Source organism: Cryptomeria japonica, chromosome 5 (genome assembly GCF_030272615.1).
Source record: "Cryptomeria japonica chromosome 5, Sugi_1.0, whole genome shotgun sequence".
NCBI lineage: Eukaryota > Viridiplantae > Streptophyta > Pinopsida > Cupressales > Cupressaceae > Cryptomeria > Cryptomeria japonica.
Window position 1 is genome coordinate 267,823,494 of NC_081409.1, and position 22,568 is coordinate 267,846,061.

The window sequence follows — 22,568 nt, forward strand, 5'->3', positions numbered from 1 at the left end:
TGTAATAACAAGATCAACACCATAAAAGGTGGAATTTCTCCTACACACACTATCCCAATGTGACACAAACACCCAAGTGTCTTATATCCAAACTACTATGAAATGCATTATCCTAAGTAAACTTAAGTAAGTGTAATAATATCCATGATGAATAATTATTTACACCAACAGATATATCAAATCATTAATAAAATTGAAATTTAATGAATTAAATATATTAAAAGGCACTTGCACACATATCGACAATAACTTAAAAAATCCACTAACTCACTGAATTCAACGATTCTAAAAAATTACCAAATCATGGAAAAGAACCGTAGATACGTCAGAACTTCAAACCAAAATTTAAATATTAGAATGCATCTTCCCCTACCTATGCTGAATGCCTACTTGTGTGTGCCATGCAAGCTACTTCAAAACCTCTTTGAAGAGCCACAAAAATCCTGAAGTTATTTTCTTCACAGCGATGTCTCTGAGAGATCTGAAAAACTCCCTCAAGTCCTGCACATCATCGTCATCCTCTTCACACTGTAGAACAACATTGACGTTGCCTTCAGACGAGCAAAGAAAGCCTCCCAAAACATCAATAAAACAGCAGCTTGCGGGACTCGAACAGCTCGCCTCCGACCTACAACTTCCCACAACTCCGTCTGCGCCTTCCAACGATTCGCACGACGTCGCGGGTTCGAAACGCGGGGCTACTGACTATTCTATTGCGGGAACGGATGACACTTTGCGGTCTGAGGGTTCAAATGATGAAGAAGAAGAAGATAAGGAAAAGGGTTTGATTTTGTTAAAGAATGAGCAAGAGAAGGATGTTTTGGGCGAAATTGGGGACAGCGAAGCGGGTGTTTTCGTTCAACCCCATACAGAAGGCCCGTTTGAGCCCCTCATACTGGATGACACGGCCGAAAATGGCCCAATTGTGCAGGTTAGTTAAATTTTGAGCTTCAATTTTTCAATTTTAATTAGTTTATTTTGAGCGTTGTGGTTGCACTGCTGTTGTGAGGTAGTGTAACATTCTAGGTTGCACCACTGCATTGTGGGGTGAACCAATCAAGATATATGCTCCGCTTTCTCTCAGAAATCTTTTCTAGGTTGTTTGACTTTCAATATGATATTCAATTCACTTCAGACTAAGCCTTATATGATGGCGTCTTTAGAATAACCACCATGACTCGGTAGGCATGGGGTAATTGTAAAAAACATGTCTGAACAGATAACATTCAGTGTAGGCATATTATTGAAAATGTTAATGATTGATAAATCAGAGCTGAATTAAATTACTTGATGGAATGTGTTTCTGCAGGTTCCCGCTTCAATCAATTGCAGACTTCTTGAACATCAACGTGAGGGAGTAAAGTTCCTTTACAATTTGTACAAAGAAAATCATGGAGGTGTCCTGGGAGATGATATGTAAGTTTTAATTCCCTTAATAAAATATTTGATCCCCTTAATAAAACATCTGGCTTGGAAGTAAATCCCTGTTTACTTTGGCATTAATATCTAGTCTTAGTGGCAGGTTGCTTGGCTATGTCATCTCAGACATATATTTGTTCCCTGTTTCTTGCCCGCTAGTACAAAAATATAATAACAATATCCATCGCCATTTTTCTTGAAAGCCAGTGGCACATATGCATATTTCTGACCTAAATCTTCTATGATAGGTAGGATAAGCACATGATTTCAGTCAGCTTTAATACCAGAGCCATGGCTTTGAAGAGAAGTGGCCTTCATATGATCCGCTTGCTGCGTTTGTGTTTTCTACAGCTACCCTCTCCTTCTCATAATGTCCCGTTTAGTAGCATACTCCAAACTTCGTTATTTTGAATTTTCTATTGAATGGAATGGTAGATAATGGCTTTTCAAGTCCAGGCTCTGGTAAAGCTTTCTTGGGAGAACACTTTATCTGCTTAACATGTTGAATGTAAGTGTTGCTTCTTTTTCACTTGAGTTTCCATCTTTAATTTTTTTCCATGAAGCTCAATAATTCTAGAGATATATCTTTGAGCGCTGAATCAGATCATCTGCATTCATCGTTTGTCCATTGGCTTCATCATCCTCCATTAATCTCAGAAAGCTTGACTGCAGTGTTTTGAGAAATTGTAATTATCACATATAGAGTCTAGACGTCATTGGTTCAAACTTACCATTTATGGTTCTTGTTTATCTAAATATGGTTATTATTTAAGAATTTGTAAGAGAATAAGTTCCATTTCATGATTTGACTCTAGGCCATGTGCTACTTAATGGAGAAACAAGCAGAATTTGTAAATAGAGGAACATGCTGCGAACTCCTGAAGAAGAAATCAAATATATGAATTGAAGAGAGACTAAAACACTTTTCCATACAAGAAGCATCAAGAATCTTGTGTATACCGAAGTATTAATTCTATCAACTGATAAAGAATGGACTATGGTTACTAGGGCATGCACTTGCCGAAGGTTTGCACATTAGTTATCAAGCTAAGTGGGTCTGATTCTGTGGGAAGTGCATCTTTAAGTGAACTTGAGCAAGAATGGTATCGGGACAGGGGACCTTCCGGGAAAACTGGGTGCTTCATAGTGACATCACTGGTTAGTACAACATCTGAGTTGCATAGAATCAAACAGATTTTTTTTGTGAAATTATATAAAATGCTAAATGTGAAATGTGCGAACATTAAGATACATGGTGATGTGTGAGCTATCATAGGACTCGATAAGTGCTTTTAAAACTTGGCAAAGAAATGAGTCAACTTGTACCCATTACACAAGGACAATGAGTCATATTATGCTCTTAGTTGTGCATGTCATATGTATGTAGGGCTTATGGTGGAGTATGCATTGTTAGTCCATAATTGACATAGATATTCCAAGAATGACTAATCAACATATAATTATTTTTTCTTATGTGTTGATACAATGTTGTATTTTATCTAAGTCAGCATACATAAGGCTGCTAATTGATGATTGCTACAACTTTATGGTTTCCATATACATCATATATTTATCATGCAATTTTTTGCATGCTCACATATGTGCCTATAATGCTAATATACCAGCTTTCATATCCTTTCCGCACTACTAGGAACATGGGATCTTTCTCAACCAACAAGACAACTGCCCAGAATTTTTTTTGCTGATTATTTATATTGTTTATGAATGGAACGTACTCTTACCTGCTAGTATGAACAAGTACCATTCTTATAATTTACTGAACATATTAATCATATGCTTTTCCTAGTGATTGGGTTAGTTAAGTAACTGCATGGAATGAATGCACGTGAGTGAATAAAACAAACATGAAAAGAGAGACTAACACATTAATTTTCTCTATCGAGACTCAATGTGGTAAACAGTAAAACAACAATAGAGTGAAGCTATGCCTCCTCATCTCCATTATCATCTTGCAACTTTTTACAAGCAAACTTCTCAATTTGAACCTTCAAAATGCATTGTAGATTTTATTATCACCTCTACCATGCCCTAATAACTTGCCTTGTTGTGGATTACTTGCTACTTCAACATGCTTGACCACTGCTCTTAGCCATGTAGTTGTCTTCTATATGAAGAAGATCAAAAGAGGCAAGATGGAAATCAATTCAACTTTCCTTTGGTTGCTTTGTTCAATTTTTTGTCCCATCTTTTACCAAGTCAATCGTGACTTGGGGAACTTGTCGAATTTTGTATAGTTTATATCAAGCCAAACCGTTCTATGGTTTGGAACTATTCATATTTTTCACTTATGGGTGATTCTTCAACAGTTTTGGCCTTAAGATTTCTAGATCATCTGTGAGCCTCTTTGCACCTTTTTCTACATTTATTTGTGCCTTGACTATTTTGTCACTAGGAGGTTGAAATCACTTTCAAAGTTGTTTGGTAGTGAAACCAACTAAGAAGTACAAGTGATCACTTCTACAAAATGAATAATGATCAGCAGTCACCATTTAGAGGCTAATCTCAGAGAGACCCGATGACAACCCAATTACCATCAATCATTAGTTTAGAGATTAATAATGATCAGTAAGTGTTATGAAGGAGGCATTCACGAAGAGACATGAGGCATGTCTTATCACTCCAAAGTCCAAACACAAAGTATAAGAAGGCAACTCTTTCCATTTCAGTAGGAGAGTTGAAATTGGACTTCTTAATCTAGTTTTAGGATCGCTCTTTGGGAACCATTGCCAAAGGCACATAATCGATTACATAAGGAATGTTATCAATATCAAAGACAGCACCATCATGATACCAGAAACAACAACCTATTACTATGGGTGATATCATCGTATTCATAGTTGCATAAGTATATCGACACATTAAATATAGCAAAGACATAAGTGACAGTTTCTGCATGCTTATTGAGAGTAAATCTGAAACAGAAATCTGCTCTACATCAGTCTAGCTGGAGGGAAAGATTATCAGCTTTACCAGAGATTTATTGCATAACCCATATCACTATATCAGAAAGATCATATATCTCTGTATATATAGTTTTGCAGACTGAAATATTATAACTTTGCATATTTCTAAGGATCATATCAGATACCATATCAATCTGCTATCCAATCCGTATATTGTTCCTTTGAATTGGTTGTATATCATTTGCAAGGCAACATTAGCATCACCAAGGGAAGACATCTCTTGAAAACTGATAGTTCATACATAATAGTCCCCACTTTCCAGGTAGCTAAATAAGGGACATTACATTGAGCTATAATTAGTGGTTGGATTATTATTTGAACATCATCATCTGTTTGAATTCATATTTGGCGTAAGCATTTGTGAGGCTGAACTCCTGAAGTGCCACTGCCTCCTTATTTGGTTATAAAGTAATTTCAGGCCATTACCTTACAATTCTACTTTTTGTTTTGGTTTGTTTTCACATCTATTGTGATTTTTATTATGTGTTCAGATTTAGTGTATTTCTTGCGCTAATAACCTAACATAGACTTTATCATCATTTATTTTGCAGGTTTTGAAAGTTAATGGGTAATTGAATTAAAAGGAAAGTTTCACTTTTCATAAAATACTCATTTAATCCAAAATTTCTAATATTCATATCTATATTTCAATTATTGCGTAATTAACGTGTTTTTCATGATTTTTTGCCAATTTTTGAAGTAGTTGACAGTCATGATAGAAGGCTAAGCATTTGTTTGACAATTTGAAAGAGTTCTATCATTTTAGATTCAAATTTGTATAGAATAATATTCATATCTATATTTCAATTATTGCGTAATTAATGTGTTTTTCATGATTTTTTGCCAATTTTTGAAGTAGTTGACAGTCATGATAGAAGGCTAAGCATTTGTTTGACAATTTGAAAGAGTTCTATCATTTTAGATTCAAATTTGTATAGAATAGCACATAGTTAGTAGACTCGACAAGTACTCGCCACATTTTTTGTCTAGTGAGTAACTTGCCAAAAAACGAGTTTTTATGATGAGTTTTTGGCAAGTACTCGCTGAATTTTTGGTGAGTTTTTTCAAAAAAATTGGTGAGTTTGTGCCATTAACTTGGCGAGTCCTTACCAAAACAAAAAAAAAATCATATTTTAAAAAACACTTTTATAAACTCAAAATACCAAATTTCTCCCTTAAGTGATAAAATTATGAAAATGGTGTGACATGAAGTTTTGTGTGGTTTCAAAGGCCTAATTTGTGTTGCCTTTAGACCCTTATGAGGGGCACTGACCCCAAACCCCCACAAGGGATGCTACCCCCACCCACAAGGGGTGCTTCCCCTCGAACTCCCATTAGGGGTGTTGCCCCTCAACCTTATGGGGATCTCCACTCCTAGACCCCCACTAGTTATGGGTATCTTGTCATATAAGAAATTTGACTACAATGAGGGGGTTTGGGAGTGGAGACTAGAATCGACAATTTGGACAGTTATCTTTATCACTATGGAATAGCAAGAAAGTTTTCAAAATAACAATGTTGTAATTGGTGGATCCCATAAACATATAAGGACATTGTTGAATTTTGAATAACAATTTTATGCACATGCAGTGTTTGAAGAGAAGTTAAAAATCTATTAAAAGCTATATTATCCCAAGTTTTCAAGACAAGGATGATAGGGGACAAGCTTTAGGCATGGCTTTTTTTTGAGCCATTTTGGGGGATAATAGGGGATGACAAAGGGGATAACTATATTAAAAATAGGGAAAATTTAAAATATATAGGGAAATATCAAATATCCATATGATGACATTGATAAAGCATTCATTATATACATTATAGATCCTTATTACACAACATTTGTGTTGAATTGAGAGTTCACATGAGAGTCAAACAAATCAGCAAATGTCAAAACTTAATTGCTTTCATAATTCATTGTCAATATGCTTGTGATATTAAAAAATAGTATACAAGTTACCGAAAAATACCCAAAGGCTGCAAGTTTCACTTTCAACTATAAGGTGAAAATACAAAACAAAAAAGGAAAGTATATTGCTGTCCCTAAGCTGTATCTACCAACACTGCATCAAAATTGGAGTCCTACTCAAAGTCATTGTCAATGTAAGGGTTTGCCTCGTCTAATGGAATCCCAACCAATCCCTTTTGTGCCTCATAAACTTGGGCAGCGTCTTTGAGATTGCTCCATTGTAAAGTTGGAGATACTCTAGAGTTTGACAATCTTAAAGCAGGTTAGTACTATGTATGACCACTAGCTAATCTGCTTGTCTAGAGGTAAGCCTATTCCTCTTGAGGGATTAGATAAATCTGTATGTGGACCAATTCCACCCTACAACAGAGGAATTGACAACTTGTGATAGGAGGCAAATGGCAAGCATCCTCAACTCTATTGTATCCTTTTTGTGCCATGCCCACCATCCAATAGGGTCAGTTTGAGCTAATTTAGCTCTATATCTTCATCTCTGGTTTATAGGTTGTTGGATCATGAAGACTTGTGAAGGCAATCCATCGTGATTGAAGTATTGTAGATTCCTCACTTGAATTCATCTTTCAAAAGGCTTTCCTTATTCTTACTTTCACCTATTCGTCATCACAAGGGGGTAGCCTTCTAGCCTTTGGTGCATACCATTTGGGATTTAGCGAAAAGGTTGCCGTATGAAGTGGGGTGTTCATGGTGCTCCACCTTCGCATCAGAATGGGCTTAATATGTTGCTCATATAATCCCAAACTAGGATCCTTAGTCAACATTGTTTGCTTTATCTTTCCAAGCATGTTGTCAAATGTTTCATATCTCTCTCCAAGATGTCCTATCAGCATATCTAATGACATCTACAACAGGTAAAATGAAAGAGCAAACACATTTGCAAAATACAAACAAAAATTTCAAAAAAATTAATTGACAAGTGAGAAACTTTAAAAGTTGGAACATGATTAGTAAAGTTAGAATATTAAAATAAAAGTTTCAATAATAAAATTAACTATTTAATATTTAATAAATCCAACAGTTTTAATCAATAAAATCAGCACTGTCTAACCTCATAGTGGATCACCACTTGTCATCAAGGATCCTTTGTTTGATGGTTTTTTTCAGTAGAGTTTGGATTAGGCCATCTACTCCACTCTAAATTCACTATCATCAATTTTAGAGGCTCATGCACCTCAAGCATCCTCTCTAACAAAATGAAGTAATTGACATATCTTGTCTCCATAGGTTTGAGGAATTTCTTTTTTGAAAAAGTCTTGAAGAGAGCAAGTGAGTTGTGGTGGTTGCAAATGAACATTTGAATGTCTTTAGCTTTTGCCACCGCTTGCTTCACCTAATCTATTTTCCCTATGTCTTTCAATGCATGAACATTTGAATATGTTTAGCTTTTGCCACCACTTGCTTCACCCAATCTATTTTGCCTACATCTTTCAATGCATTGTTCCAAAATATGTGCTTGTAAGCATTCTCCACCATCATACCGGCCAATTTGCACACGTGCTGAATTATCGACCACTTGTACAACATTTGAGGCTCCAACCTCCTCTATGGCCTCTTTCAAAATGATAAATTGGAAGTTTGCATTCTTACGTTTCCCTGTACAATGAATGACTCTAAGTAAATAAGAGCCAACTATGCATGTGACTATGATATAGATGAATGACTGACATCTAATATTGATCCACCCGTCCACCACAATAGAACAACCCATCTTGATCCAAGTTTTCTTTATATCCTCCATTAGCAAACTAACCTTAGAATATTCTCTGTCTAGGAGGGTAGTGCATAATTTATGATCTTGAGGGGGGACTATTGATGTGTTTTTTATGCACATGCGAACACAAAATAAAATACCCAAGAGTATCTTATCCTCTCTTGAACAAAATCTCTCAAATGCTGAAGATTAGCTTAAGGATCACTAGAGAAGACTCCAAGGTTCATGAATGTAGGGTCACTACGTGTGGATAAGCTCATTGGTTTGATGTGATTATGTTGGAATCACAAGGGGACTTTCATTCGAATGCCTGAATGCTTGATTTGTTGGAACTCGATCATCTAATGTTGCTATATGGTGATGCTCTTTGTCCTAAACTAGCTTGATTTTTAAAAAAGTGGCAAAAGGTGAAGGGTTAAGAGAGTCTATTCTAAAGCCTAGAATGTAAGAACATGGATGAATGTCTATATGGAATCCTATCGAGCGAGGTCTCACTATTAACCTGAACAATTTGACACAAGCTCAGTGCAATCTTCTAAGGACGTTTCAAGGATGTTCGAATCAATACCATCAAACATTGATCACCATTCAAGTTAATGCATAAGCAATGAGTGTAGGATGATTCGAAGTTAAGCTCATATCATTCTAGTTGACCACACAAGGCACACTTACAATCAGTAAGAGGCTAGTGGCATGGACTAAACGGATTCCACATAAATACATTCAACAACTTCTTCCATTCAATCTAATCAACATGAAAATAAATTGAAAAGTAGAAGCATGAGGCTTGTTGTAATAACAAATTTCACCATAACTTCAATGAAAAGAGTATCTCATTTACAAGTCATACCAACAATTCTTCCCTCTCCTATTCTACTCTAATTGCTATTCTAATTGCTATTCTTCTATTATTATATTCTACTCACTATTAGCTATTCTCCAACTATTAACCTTTACAAATGAAGAGTCTGAGCTTTTATAGAGAGCTCATTTACAATGAATGGCCAGGATTGAATCTCCATTAATGGCCAGGATTTTACAAGAAAAACCCTAATTAGGGTTTGTTACAACAAATTGTCCTTAGCCAATGAGAAAATTGCATTCAGAAAGTGTGGACCAATAGATATCAGGGGTAGGTGCCTCGGAGTTTGTGCCATCATTGGTGAGTCAGGTTCATTGAATCAGACGAGCTGATGTGGAGTTTCTTTGATTGGTGGAGGTAGTGTCTGGGACGATGACTAGGATTCCACCTCAACTTGCACTTTGAAGGCTTGATAGATGTGCAAGGTGTAGACCTTAGTTTTGAGGTATTGATGTACTTCTGATGTCACCATTGTCTTTCTCCTTCGAAACTCCAAACTCCTCTTGTGACTCTTCATGTCGTTGAACGTTTCTTGTGTGATCTCCTTATTTCTTTCTTCATCTCCTACAAAACAAACAAGCAAGTATCAAACACACTTGACATATAGATTTAATTAAAGCATATAAAAAGGATTTGCCATCATGAAGCAACACTTGAAGTTTTTTTTTTGTTTTTGCTTGTGGAAAGGAGTTCTTGAAGTATATTCAATCCTTGATGTTCATTAAGTTTCCCTCGCCTTAATCTTCTTCATTTTCTTGAACTTCGCTCAGACCTTTCAAATTGTGAAGTTTGCTCATGTAGGTCAAATCATGAAGTTTACTCTTGCATGTTGAACTTGTGAAGTTCATGAAGTTGAGATTTGCTTGTATAGGCTTGAAGATGAAGATTACTCTAGATGGTGTACACTTGTAACTTGTTTCAATCACCTTACTTATTCATGAAATTCGCTCTAATCTTCTAAATCATGAAGTTTACCCTTGTAGAAAGTTCGCTCCAAACCTTGAACTCATGAAGTTATAAAATCGCTCCAAAATGGCAACTCATGAAGTTGCAAAAATCCGCTCAAAAAGGGGGGGTGCACATGAAGTTTGTTTCTCTCATCTTGCTCACCAAGTTTGTTCTCCCTCTCCAACTTATGAAATTCACTCATGATTTCTAACTCACGAAGTTCATTTGTATGAAGTTTGCTTGTGTGAAATTCGCTCCATTTCCTCAAAACATGAAGTTCGCTCCTAATCACTCAAACATGAACTTCTCTCCTAAAGGCAAAGTCATGAAGTTGTGAACTTTGCTCCTAATCTCTTGAACCTCAAGTTCGCTTGTAACTTGCAATCCATGAAGTTCATGTTCTCTAATTCGCTTCATTTATTTATACCTGTTGTGACCTTTTTCACACATTGCCCCATTGCAAATGGGGACCCTCTGATTTTTTTCCTGCTTTCTAGGGTTTTGTTAGTGTCTCGTGACCTTTTGTTGCCGTTTCACCAAGCCTTGTCCAGTTCAGAGCATTTCAGGCCCTGACAATTGAAAGTTAGTTTTTGCAAGTGATGTGAGTCTGAAATGTGAACACCACTAGAATGCTTAGGGAGGCCAAAGGACGAAGATCGCAATTGATTTGGACGAATTTGGACAACTTAAGTTTGCTTTTTTGCTTTTTCCTATTTTTTAGGAAGTTTTGTTTTTGGCGTTTTTAGCCCAATCCCCGGTATGGCTATTTTTAGAAAGTTTTCCCTATTTTTAGGGATGTCTGCTTTTTGCTTTTTCGGGATGCAAATCTAGGGTTTACACTTGCACCACTGACCAGCATTCGAAAATTCCAAGTTTTGACCTAAAGAAGCTAAATCTGTAGATTCTAGGCTTTTTGCTTTTTCAGGATGCAGACCTAGGGGTTTACACTTTCACCACTGACCAGCTTCGACCGGAACTTGAAAATTCCAGGTTTTGACCTAAAAAAGCTAAATCCCTAGATTTTAGGCTTTTTGCCTTTTCGGGATGCAAACCTAGGGTTTACACTTGCACCACTGACCAACTTCGACCGAAACTCGAAAATTCCAAGTTTTGACCTAAAAACGCTAAATCCTTAGATTTTAGGCTTTTTGTTGCTTCAGACGATCCCCCTAAGCATGGATTTCAAATTTCAAGTTAATCCAGTTAAATTTGATTAAGCTGTGAAATTTTGAAATTTTTCTAAAAATCTTCTAAGTCTGGCTAACGAAGGGTTTTTGCAGGTACAAATGAGGCTATCCAGAAGTCTGCCATGTGTTGAAGAGGCCATGATGGCCAACACTCTAAAGTTCGCCCATGAGGGGATGTGTTGAAGACCGCCTTGCATGGAGCAACCATTAAAGTCTGCCATGTATGCATTGGAGGTCATGTAGGAGGCACCACCAAAGTCCGCCCAAGGTAAGAGAGCTATGCGGGAGCACTCTCCAAAGTCCGCCCAAGGTTGGGAGGCCATGTGGGAGCACTCTCCAAAGTCCGCCAAGGTTGGGAGGCCATGAAGACCAACACTCTAAAGTCCGCCCAAGCATGCCAAGTGATGGAGAAGCCAAGTCTAAAGTCCGCCAAGGGTTAGAGAGCCCTTAGGAGAGGTTCTTGAAGTCCGCCCAAGGTCTTAAGTGTTGGGAGCAACCTTCAAAGTCCGCCTAGGCCATGAGGGGAGGTGTTTGAAGTCCGCCATAAGTTGGAGAAGCCATCAAAGTCCGCCCAAGGTGGGAGCCTTGCCTAAAGTTCGCTCTAGGAAGTGTCTCCAAAGTCCGCCCAAGGTAGAAAGCCCTCCAAAGTCCGCCAAGGTTGGGAGGATAAGGAGGAGGAGTGATAGAAGTCCGCCCAAGTTGGGGACACCTCCAAAGTCCGCCCAAGGTGGGAGCTGCCACCAAAGTCCGCCCAAGATGGAGGTCATGTAGGAACCCTCTCCCAAGTCCGCCAAAGTAAGAGAGCAAGGTAGGAGGTACCAAGTTCAAAGTCCGCCAAGGGTAAAGAGAGCTATGAGGAGAGACCTTCAAAGTCCGCCCCATGCCTTAGCCAAAATTTCACCATGTAGGAGCCAAGTCTAAAGTCCGCCATATGCCTAAGCCATGAAGAGACACCACCAAAGTCCGCCAAGCTTGGGAGGCCATGAAGACCAACACACCAAAGTCCGCCAAAGGTTATGAGGCCATGAAGGAGCAAAGGCTAAAGTCCGCCATGCCTTAGCCAAAATTTTGCGTTGAAGAGAGCCATGAGGAGAGGTCTCCAAAGTCCGCCATACCTTGGAAAGTCAGGATGCTAGTGATGTCACAAAATCCACTGGGATTTCAAAATTAAATCCAAAATGAAGAAAATATCTAAAAATCCTCAAAATAAATCCAAAATGGAAAGTTTTTTTTTGAAAGGGAATATTGGAGAATTGATGAATATCTTCAAACTTAAATCAAAATGGAAAGTTTTTTTTAAAATTAGAAGTATGAGTTGGATGATTTTAGGGGTTTTACTTGAAGATTTAACCTTGTCTACAAATACTTCATTATCAACTTCATTATTACACCAAGAAGTTCAAAGTTACTAAGGAGAGCTTAGTAAAGTATGTCAGTTTGAAGATCATCTGGAGAAAATTCTAGATATTGTTGGAAGTTGGATAATATTTTTGGGGCAAAAGTTTTACAGATTTTTGGAGAAAGGCAACCAGTATGAGGAAGAATCATCCAAACTTTTCTGAACATTTTGGAGAAAATTCTAGCCTTACTTCTATCCAAGTCAGAGGTGAAATTAAAATTGTGAATTTTCTGAATATTTTCCAGAATTTAATAAATGATTTTTCGAAAATTTTGGAGGAAGAAAATCATTTTTTTGGCTAAGTATGAAATTTTTTGAAAGTTTTGACACTTGGTGGTAAACACAACCAGCCTTAAGACTGAGGGTTTTAAGGTGAAAATTCGATTTTTATGGCTAAGTATGAGAATAAAAAAATGGAAAATTTTCCAACACTTAGCCATTTCGTAGCCCCATTATTTTCAAAACTTTGCAAATCATTTTCGAACTTTAAAATTTCCATTGTTTGCCTGCAGGCCCTAGACATTATGAAATTCCAGGTAGACAAAGATGCTCCTCCAGAGTCGAGAATGACTTCAAAGTGGAAGAACATCAGCGACACCAACCTCAGACACATCAACCTGAGGGAATTTAAGAAGTGAATGTTTGGTCTGGACAACCTTGTGCCTACCACCATTGCGTGAAAGATGATGAAGAGTGGTATCGTGCATGTTGTTGGCTTCCTCCCTACCATGCAGTGCAACGAACTAGTAGTCGAATGTGCCAAACACTACAACCCCATCAATAAGGACATTGTTGCACTTGATGGAAGAGTGTTGGCAAACGTTAGCGATGAGGCCATCAGAGAGGCCTTCAGGATCCCCGAGTACCACAATGCAGTATATATGACAAAGGACGAAGCTGATAGTCTGTACCACGACCACCTAGAGGAATATGATGCCATAGTTAACCATTCCTGGCTAGACAAGCCGAGGAAGGGCGCCTCCAAACTCCAGAGAAAGAGCCTAGTGCGAGCATACTTCAAGGAGGACATTGGGGACATGATTGTCCTGCTCAATAGAATAATAGGAAATCCTTAGGGAGCTCCATTCGAACCCTGGATGTATTATTTCATTAATGAAATAATCAATGGAGTAAAAATGATTGACTGGGCCCGGATGATCAGCGACAACCTAGACAACCAGCTAAGGAACCTGGAGAGGAATAGGACTTTCTTCATGAGTTCTTACTTGTTTTATTCTTTGGCCAGGACCTACAGGTACAAAGGTCTCACTTGTAGAGGAGAAGTTGGGAACAAGGAGAACCAATTTCCAGTATATGAATGCTATCCCCAGCTCCACATGGAGGAGAAGTTCCATTTCAAAAGGGTGACTGATACCTTCCCGATGCACATTACTCGGACACTTCAAGGTGGCCTGCACCAGAGGCTCTCTCAAGAGTCTATGGACTTCATCGGTCGGTTCGGGTGTTGGTACATCCAATATCCAAATTTCACTTACCTCCGAATTCAGGGATTCTCCGGGCCTCCATACAAGCTTCCAGCTTACCCTACCAACCGAGTGGTGTTGCTCGAGGTTGTGAGACAATTGGAGTATATAGTGATTCAAAGGGATAAGCAGAAGAAGGCAGGGACGTCCTCACTTACAATTGGTAATGGGCTGGAAACATGTCCATTATCACAGGCTGCAGCCACCGCTGAGAAGGAGCTGGCCTGGTATCCCTTCTATCAATACAAGGCAAGAAAAGATATCGATCCATTCCATAGGATAAAGAAGATCGAAGGAACAACGTTTGAGCACAGACTGGATCTAGAAGACTACTGGGCTAATGCAACTGATAGCTTCGAGATCAGGAAGAGATTCTGGTCAAGAATCCCGTTGGGTATGGTGAGAGTGACAGAAGTATTCAGAGTTGCCGATCAAGTAGAAGAAAGCCTAGAACTTCAGCAGCCGGGCTTTGAGAAGATGAAGGATGACCCCCTAGTCCTAATAGATTGGACAGAGGGAGAGAAATCAGATCTAGCGGACCTCATGAGGTCGGTGGTTGAGTATTCAAGGTGGTGGGCGTCTGAAAAGACAAAACAATTGAAGGCCAAAGGTGTGACCTTGACTTATGAATTAATGGGAGTAGATGATACTCTGTCTGTCAATCCTTGTACCTCCGTCGGTGATGCTCAAAATCCAGAAAGTGTTGGATCTCAAAAGAGGAAGGAGTTTGGTGGAAGCTCCACAAAGGTCACAGGGAAAAGGGCTGTAAGTGAGAGAAGAGAATCCAGCGAAAGTCACTCCATCCTAAGTGCTGCTTCCATTGCGCCTGATCAGAGTGCAACTGGGGAGCAAGAGATGAACATCTGTGTGATTGATGATGAAGTAAGAGTGCTTTCCCAGCCAGTTGAGGAAGTAGTGGAAAAGGTCTTCCGAAGTCCAGACAGGGAGCAAATTGAAGCATCTACAATCTTCTTGGATGGCATACCAGCGAACCTAGGAGAGGCAGATGATGAGTTTAATCGGAACACTGTAGAACAATCAACCATTCCGGATTGGCTGAGAGCAAGGATAAAGGCCAAGGTTCCCAAGGAGGCCCACTCAACCGAGGAGGTCACTGCAACATTCCTGGAGAAGGTGAATGAACCCGCTATAGCTAAACCACCCAAACCCGCCAGGAAGTTTTCCCTGATTCAGAGAGACAGTGCCGGATTCAGGATAGTCCAGATAGCGGTGCCCAAAGAAGGGAAGACTAGGGACAATGTCATTGTAGATGATTACAAGGTTACCACCATAGAGATGGGTAAGCCTACCCAGGACCAAGAGATCCAATATTTTGATGACTCCTGCAACATTCTAAAGATGAGGCTGGCTCATGAAAAGGAAAAGAGGAAGAAAGTTGAAGAAGAGAACCAACAGTGGAAGAAGTATGTTCTCCATCTTACCAGCCCTCTCAACCATGAAGTCTCGGCTACTCTGCCACAGCCTCTTCAGTAGGGATCAATGAAGGACTATGATGATATGAAGGGCTCGTACAGTCAAGAAAAGGAATGGATTTCAGACGCTTTGGTGCATGCTGACACATTTGGTAGAAAACTTAGTATTGGCACACGAGGCAACTTCTTTGTTGATTGATCGTATCTAGGATCTAGCCTCCAATTGGGAAGAGGTGGATGAAATTCAGAATGAAATACTCCCTCATCTGAAGGTTATCCGAGGCATGTCGAAGAGGAGCTTAGTGGATGTGGGCATCATACAGATAGGAGACCGGTAGGACTTCGGCACATGGTACTATACTCTGGTCACTCGGATTGAGGTTCTGAAGAAATCCTAGACCAAGTGCTTTGAGACAGAGGCAAGTGTTAGAGAGATCCTGGGCAAGGTATTCCGTGTGGCGTCAGAGATCTGGAAGAAGGAAAGCCTAAGGGAGAAGCATTTACAAGCAAAGAACCTAAGAGCCAGGATTTAGGCAAGCTTCTTCTAGGATTGATTGACGAAGGCGATCTTTCAAAGATTGCAAACTTCCTCTCCATCGATGATGCCTTCCTCACCCAAGCAGTTGAGTGGGAAGGCATCCTTGCCACATGTATCGATGATGTGGACCTCGTCGACTTCCAAATTGGCGGCTTGTCAAGTGTCACCATGGAGGAGGTCAAGCTCATTGTGTCCAAATACGTTGAATCTCTGAAAGAAGAAAGTGGCCACTCACCCCAGTGAAATTAGCAGCTGCGCCATGTGTCACTCTTTCATTTGTTTGAACTAATGATATTTCGGGAAACCCTAATAAGGTTTGAAGACTTTCAATCTTGGCTCTTGATCGTTGTTTGATCTCAGCCATTCATTCATTTTGAGAAACTATATAAGGTTGCCTCCTCTCATTTGGAGAGTGTGAGGTTTTTGATGTATTGTTGCTTAAGGTCATTTCCAGATAATATATTGCATGTGCAGTGCTTTGTAATCTCTATTATTTGAATGATTTGCATGGTTTCAATTGCCTCAACACTTAGTTAGAATTAATCTAGATTTGCTTTCATTGTTGTTAATTTGAATGAAGGATTTGATAAGTATCAATTGATGGTGTATCTCCGCTCATACTTTTGGTAAATGGATGATTTCCATTCCACCGTGCAAAGTTAGTTTGAGCCCATCCCCTGTGCATCCCAACATCTCGATCATAAGCACAACCCATTGAAGATTGCACCAGCCTTGTGTAGTTGTCCCTAGTGTGGCAAAGCAAGGTTTGGTTTCTCGAGAGCACCCAGTTGATACCGTCTCCAGAGTTCGTAGGTTTAGATTAGCCTTCTCAAACCCTATCTCTTTTTCCCTTTCTTTTGAAAGTCTAAATCCCAGAAAATCCCCAAAAAAGAAGAAGAGCCTAAAATTGCTAAATCCAAGTTCAAGATACTTGTCAACGTAAGTCCCCCTTGAAATTTCAGCATACACTATCCAAGAAGCTATTCCACTAAAGTCGCTTGTTTGCACATATAGACCTTGGAATCAGTAGTGATTTTTCAGGAGAGGATGGAATGCCTTCGGGTATCCTATCCTAATGTTTGGTAGATGATAAAACAGACACCAACAATACCCAACTTCACTTGTGAAGGCTTGAAGATGCAAATCGCTCCAACTTATAAGATCATGAAGTTCGCTCCAAAACACTCCAACATGAAGTTCGCTCCTAGGGATGAAGTCATGAAGTAGGAAATTCGCTTTGGTTGTTCAATTCATGAAGTATGTTTTTTTTTCGCTCCACTCGCTAAACTCATGAAGTATAAATTTCGCTCCAATACTTCAACTCATGTATTAAGGATTTCGCTCCACTAAGCAAAGTCATGAAGTTCGCTCTAGGAGGTGGAATCATGAAGTTCGCTCCAAAACATGAAGTCATGAAGCTTGCTTGGCATTGTATCTAATCAAGGCGACCATCCTTCATTTCTCATTCATCTTCGCTCATGTAAGATTACTTGTGCATGTTCATTGATGAAATTCGCTCCAAGAAGTGAAGTCATGAAGTTCGCTCCAAGAAGGCAATTCATGAAGTAAGAAATTTCGCTCCTCTTGCTCAAGTCATGAAGTTCGCTTGAGATCACCAACTCATGAAGTCAAAAATTTGCCCCAAACTACAAAGTCATGAAGTTCGCTCCAAAACTCTAACTCATGAAGTTAGAAATTTGCTCCAGAAGGTGAACTCATGAAGTTAGTGCTCTCAACTCCTTCACTTCATTCCTTTATAGCTAATCTTGCCTATGAAATCTTGAAAGTGAAATTCGGTCCAGTGCCCCAACTCATGAAGTTCGCTCCAAAGTATGAACTTCTGAAGTTGAAATTCATTCATGTGTGCTCATTCATGCAATTCACTTTGAACTCCCAACTTGTGAAGTTTGCCCTTGGTTGTTTGAACATGAAGTACTTGTTTTCAAATCTCCCTCATTCTTCCACTTCCAACATGAAGAAGCTCTCTCCAAATCTCCCAAGCATGAAGTTCGCTTCAAGTCAGCAAGTCACGAAGTTCGTTTTATGTAAAATTCACTCCAATCCTCTCAAGCATGAAGTTCGCTCCAAACTCTGAGTTCATGAAGTTTTGAAGGTAAAATTCACTCCCGAGTCTTTGAAGATGAAGTTCGCTTCTGAGGTTAAGTTCATGAAGTGGATTTCAAACCAAGACCAAACTCTTGCTTGCGCTCTCAACTTCAATACCCTGAAACTTGCTCAACATGAGATCTTAGAGTGAGTCTTCACTCCGTGGGAGAAATGTAATTCACTACACAAGGAGTGTTCATGAAGTGAAGTTCGCTCATCAAGAGTAGCACTTGAAGTGACCTACAAATTGACAATTCTTCCTTACTTATGATTGTATTTTTGACATCTAGACCTTACAAACTTACTTCACACTTATTTAAGACTATTTACCTGACTCCTTAGCCATTCTTGACGACTTACACTCTTCGAATGCAAAGTCTAATAGCAAAAGACTCGACACTACCAACTGAGGAGGAAAAAAGTGGGGTTCCCATTTGCAATGGGGCGATGTGTGAATACCTCACAACAGGGACTACTGAGGGACCAATAGAGGCTACATCTTTGATCATTTGTTTGAAGTAAGAGGAATGCGCCACATGAAATGGGATGGCATGAACATAAAATTATTTGGCAATGGAAGACTTTGTCGCATCCCGTGCTTGCACATTGATCATACTTGGAATTGTCTTTGGTCTCTCACTACAACTGATCTTCCTCTTTCCTCTTGTGGCAATATCACTACTACCACTACCAACCATGTATGGCATATATGATTGTTCGGAAGAATGTATTGGCATTGTCACACCTCTAGACATTGTTTCTGCCTGCCTATTCAATCTACGAGCCTTCATATCCTCTCCTTTATATGTGGATAAACCTTAACTCCATGACCTATAATACCCAAGAAATGAGACCATACCCTTGAGTAGCTCCCTCTATAATCTTTCTTTCAAATGCAACACATCCACACCTTGCACCTCCTAAATTTTTCTTTTTAGTATCTATGGCTATCACAAGTTGGAGAAGAGGTTTTTTTGAGTATAAGGGCCCTTTGCATAAGGTTTGAAGACAAGGGAAGGGCACTGAAATGAATGGTTGGAGTTTGATATCTATTCATTATCCACCCATCCATGATGATTGAGGATCTTGACCCTTCCCATGTCTCTCATTTCCTTTACCCCAAGTTGATCAAATAATATTTTCCAAAAAAGAGGTCTTACAGTTATGCATTCTTGGAGGAGGCACATATGAAAGAGCTACAATTGATGCCTTCTTGAATGCCTCTCATTTCTTAAAAATAAGGTGATCAGGCAACAATGAATAAGATTCCATTGGAAAAATACTTTGCTAATGGCATCATTTTCTCCTCATTACTTTAAATGTTTGTTATAGCATCAATCCTCAAGCAATGCTTTTGTTTTCCATTGAGCACCTTTCTTGTAGGAGTAATATTCATAGGCTGACTAACAATTCTAGCTATTGCTTGGCTAATAAAATGAGGGGGTGGGTATTGTTTGCCCTCTCGGGTGAATACTTAAAGCAGGAAGTACATAATGCAAAACAATGCCATAGATATCAGACAAGTATCAAATATGCTATTCTATTCATAATTCGTGTCCTTTACAAGTTACAATGAGGAGTATATAAAGATACCGAGGGGGTGCGAGCGCCAACCGCCGTATCGCAACTGCCACCCCCCGGGTGCCAACTAACAACAAACTCAATTACGACTTAATTAACTATTCGTATTCCTGTATATAATAATGCGGCTAACATCATCCCCCCCAAAAAGAAAAGTCATCTCTAGGCGACTTACAACAAAATGGAGAATACATGGAGCTCGCAAAATCCAGAAGAAGAAAAAAAACTAAGGAAGTGCAGAAGGCGTCCCTGATGAAGAAGGTGCCGGTGGTGGTGTAGCAGTGGACGCCAAGCGCCCACGGAGCTCATACACCTGCTCCGTCCTCCTCTTGAGATCCCGTTCCGCGACCATCTGTCGCTCCATAGCAGTCTTTACCATGTAGGCTGCCTCAAGCACCTCCTTATCCTTCTTGTCCACATTTTCCAGGGCACTGACCAACCGAGTCTCCAACAGCTCCCTCGAGGCCCTCTCCTCCTCCAACTGTATCAGCAAGGTAGACTTCTCGGCTACTAAATTGTCCACCGCTGCCTGGTTCTGTGCCATGGTAACCTCTAGCTCGTGAAACCTGGTAGCCAGCTCCTCCCGAGCTGTGACTGCTACCACCCTCAAAGCCTCAACTGTAGATGCCATCTGTTGTGACCTCCGAAGCTCTAGATAACTTTCCCGGAAAGCCTGCTCTACCTCTCTCACCAATGACTGCATCCGGGTCTCGCCAACCCCCTCAGTGAGGCGCCAAGCCTCCAACATCGCTAGGCTCTCCGTGTCCGGCCACCCGGCACGCTCAAAACACCTCTCAAACTCAGCTTGGCATCCCGTGTGGGCAAAGGTCAACAACCCTTCCATCCGCTCAACCATGGTTGCATCGGCCTGGAGCGTGGCAGATGACACATGCCGCTGTGCTCCCAAAGTCATCTCAGTAATAAACCGCTCCAACTCTGTACCCTGCCGACTTCCCACTGGCACTTCCTTTGCTCTGTACAGATTGGTTACTACCACAATCGGGGGTGAAGCAACCCTCTGAACTGCCCTGCTGCTCGGGGAACTCCCTTCCTCGAGATCAATGACATCCAAGGAATATGCGGTCCGCCCTGGGGATAGAGTGGCCTCTCCCGGTGCCATGGGTGCCATCTGGTAACGGCTCAACCAGCTAGTGAGGTCATCATGAAGAGTGCCTGCTGTCGTCATTGCCTCCTGCATATATCCGGGTAACCCTGGCACATTCTGTCCTACCACATCCAGTACCTCGTGCACCATGGAAGCCTCTGCACTCGCCAAGGTCTCCACCCGTGGTGGTGTCATGGCTATCGTCGCCTGAGGTTGCCCGAAACTAGGAACTGGTACCGTGGTAACTACACTCACTGTCCCAAAGGACCGCGGCACCGCCAACTGACAAGTCTCTGGTAAGCGGGCTGGTGTAAAGTGGACCTGCACCTTCGATGCTACAGTAGACCCTACTGTACCTGCAGACTCCACACCCCTTCTTCAGGCAACTGGTCGCCCCTTCTCCCTGTCAGTCGGAAACTCCCTCCGCTTACTTGGGAGGTGTCTGCGGATTCCTCCCTACCACTGTCTGCATCCTCAGCCTCTGACTCTTCTGTGTCGAACTCCGTATCGGACATGGTGGCCTTCTTCCGTTTTGTGCCCAAACGTGCCTCCGTGCCATGTGCCAAGACGTCTAAGTGTGACCAGTAGAATATGGGCGGTTGGTTTGGTGCAACACGACCCTGTGGCTCCAATGGCTGTGACCCCGTGGTGATTTGTGTGCGGACTGCGTCCAGAAATAATCCAATGGCATGATGCGGCATGTAGAACTTCTTGTATTGCAGCGTCATGAACTCGTCCATCCTATCCGCCAATAGCGACGCCCAGTCGTATACCACTCCATTGTGCAGCCCGTTCATCAGCACTATCTGTGCAATGGCTATGTTCGACGCGCGGGTGGCACCTGTGAGGCGACTCTTCACCACGGACAACAGGCATTGCCATACTCCCTTGGCGAAAAATTGTTTCTTCACTCCCCGACTCTTGCCTGCACTTTTGAGGCTATCTTTTTTGGCTTGGGTAAGGTTATCGCGCAACATCAGCTGGAGCAGTGTAGCACGATTCTCGGGGGATATTTTCTGGGAGGTGTCTATCTTCTTTCCTTTTATCCTTGGTATGCCAAATACCCTAGTGAACTCGCCTGCCGTGAATGATACTGTTATCCGCTGATGTTGGTAATCAAATACTGATTGGTGGCGATGTTTGTCATAGCTGCCAATCATGGCACGCAAAACCATCTCAAAGTCTTTTATCGAAAAAACTGGCATCTGGACCGCCCAGTGTACTTGTGCCTAGCGAAGGCTCTTCTTTATTAAATCATCCGGAGGTGTCTTTGCCCACCAAGTTCCGACAGTTGATTCCATTCAAACCCTCGAACATAATATTATCTGCCGTTATTTCATCTTTGTCCTTTGTTGCCAAAGGTTTGGGACGATGCCTCTTGCTTTTTTGACTGGGGCTCATATCGAGACTACCTGCAATGCGCACCCCAGATGGTAGAATCCGTTTGCCTGTGTCTGCACTGGTTCCTTTTTGCCCTCCTTGCAACTTGTCTTCTAACGGCTGCAACCGCTTTCGCCAATCTGCCTTGTTCCTGTTTGTGTCCATTAGTACAGATTACTTCTTCAATTCTGCTTTTATAACCCCCTTTGTTTTGTTTTCTCGTTTCTGCAAAAAAAATAAAAAACCGTTCCCGTAATCGGCACAGACTCGTGCGGGTTGGTGCTGGCTGCGGTTGTGCGTCTCTGTGCGGTTGCGCTATGGTTGTGCGGCTTGGCGGCTGGCGCTGTGCGGCTGCCGGTTGCACGCTGTGTGGCTGTCGGTTGCGCGCTGTGCGGCTGGGGGTGGAGGTTGTGCGACTGCGCGTGGAGGCTGCGGGAGTGTGCAGCT

The 22,568-nt window shown here is 40.9% G+C and overlaps 1 protein-coding gene across 2 annotated transcripts in view; it reads left to right on the forward strand.

Annotated features, from left to right (window-relative positions):
* The first annotated feature begins 328 nt into the window (after positions 1-328).
* Positions 329-22,568, forward strand: part of LOC131035217 (switch 2) — a 127,183-nt gene continuing 104,943 nt past the window's right edge. The window contains exons 1-2 of one of the 2 annotated variants that reach the window (XM_057966874.2): positions 329-931; positions 1,310-1,416. In XM_057966874.2, the coding sequence (XP_057822857.2) occupies positions 383-931; positions 1,310-1,416 (656 nt within the window). In that variant the 5' untranslated portion in view covers positions 329-382. The remainder of the gene's footprint in view (positions 932-1,309; positions 1,417-22,568) is intronic. The other variant, XM_057966875.2, reaches the window with a different exon arrangement.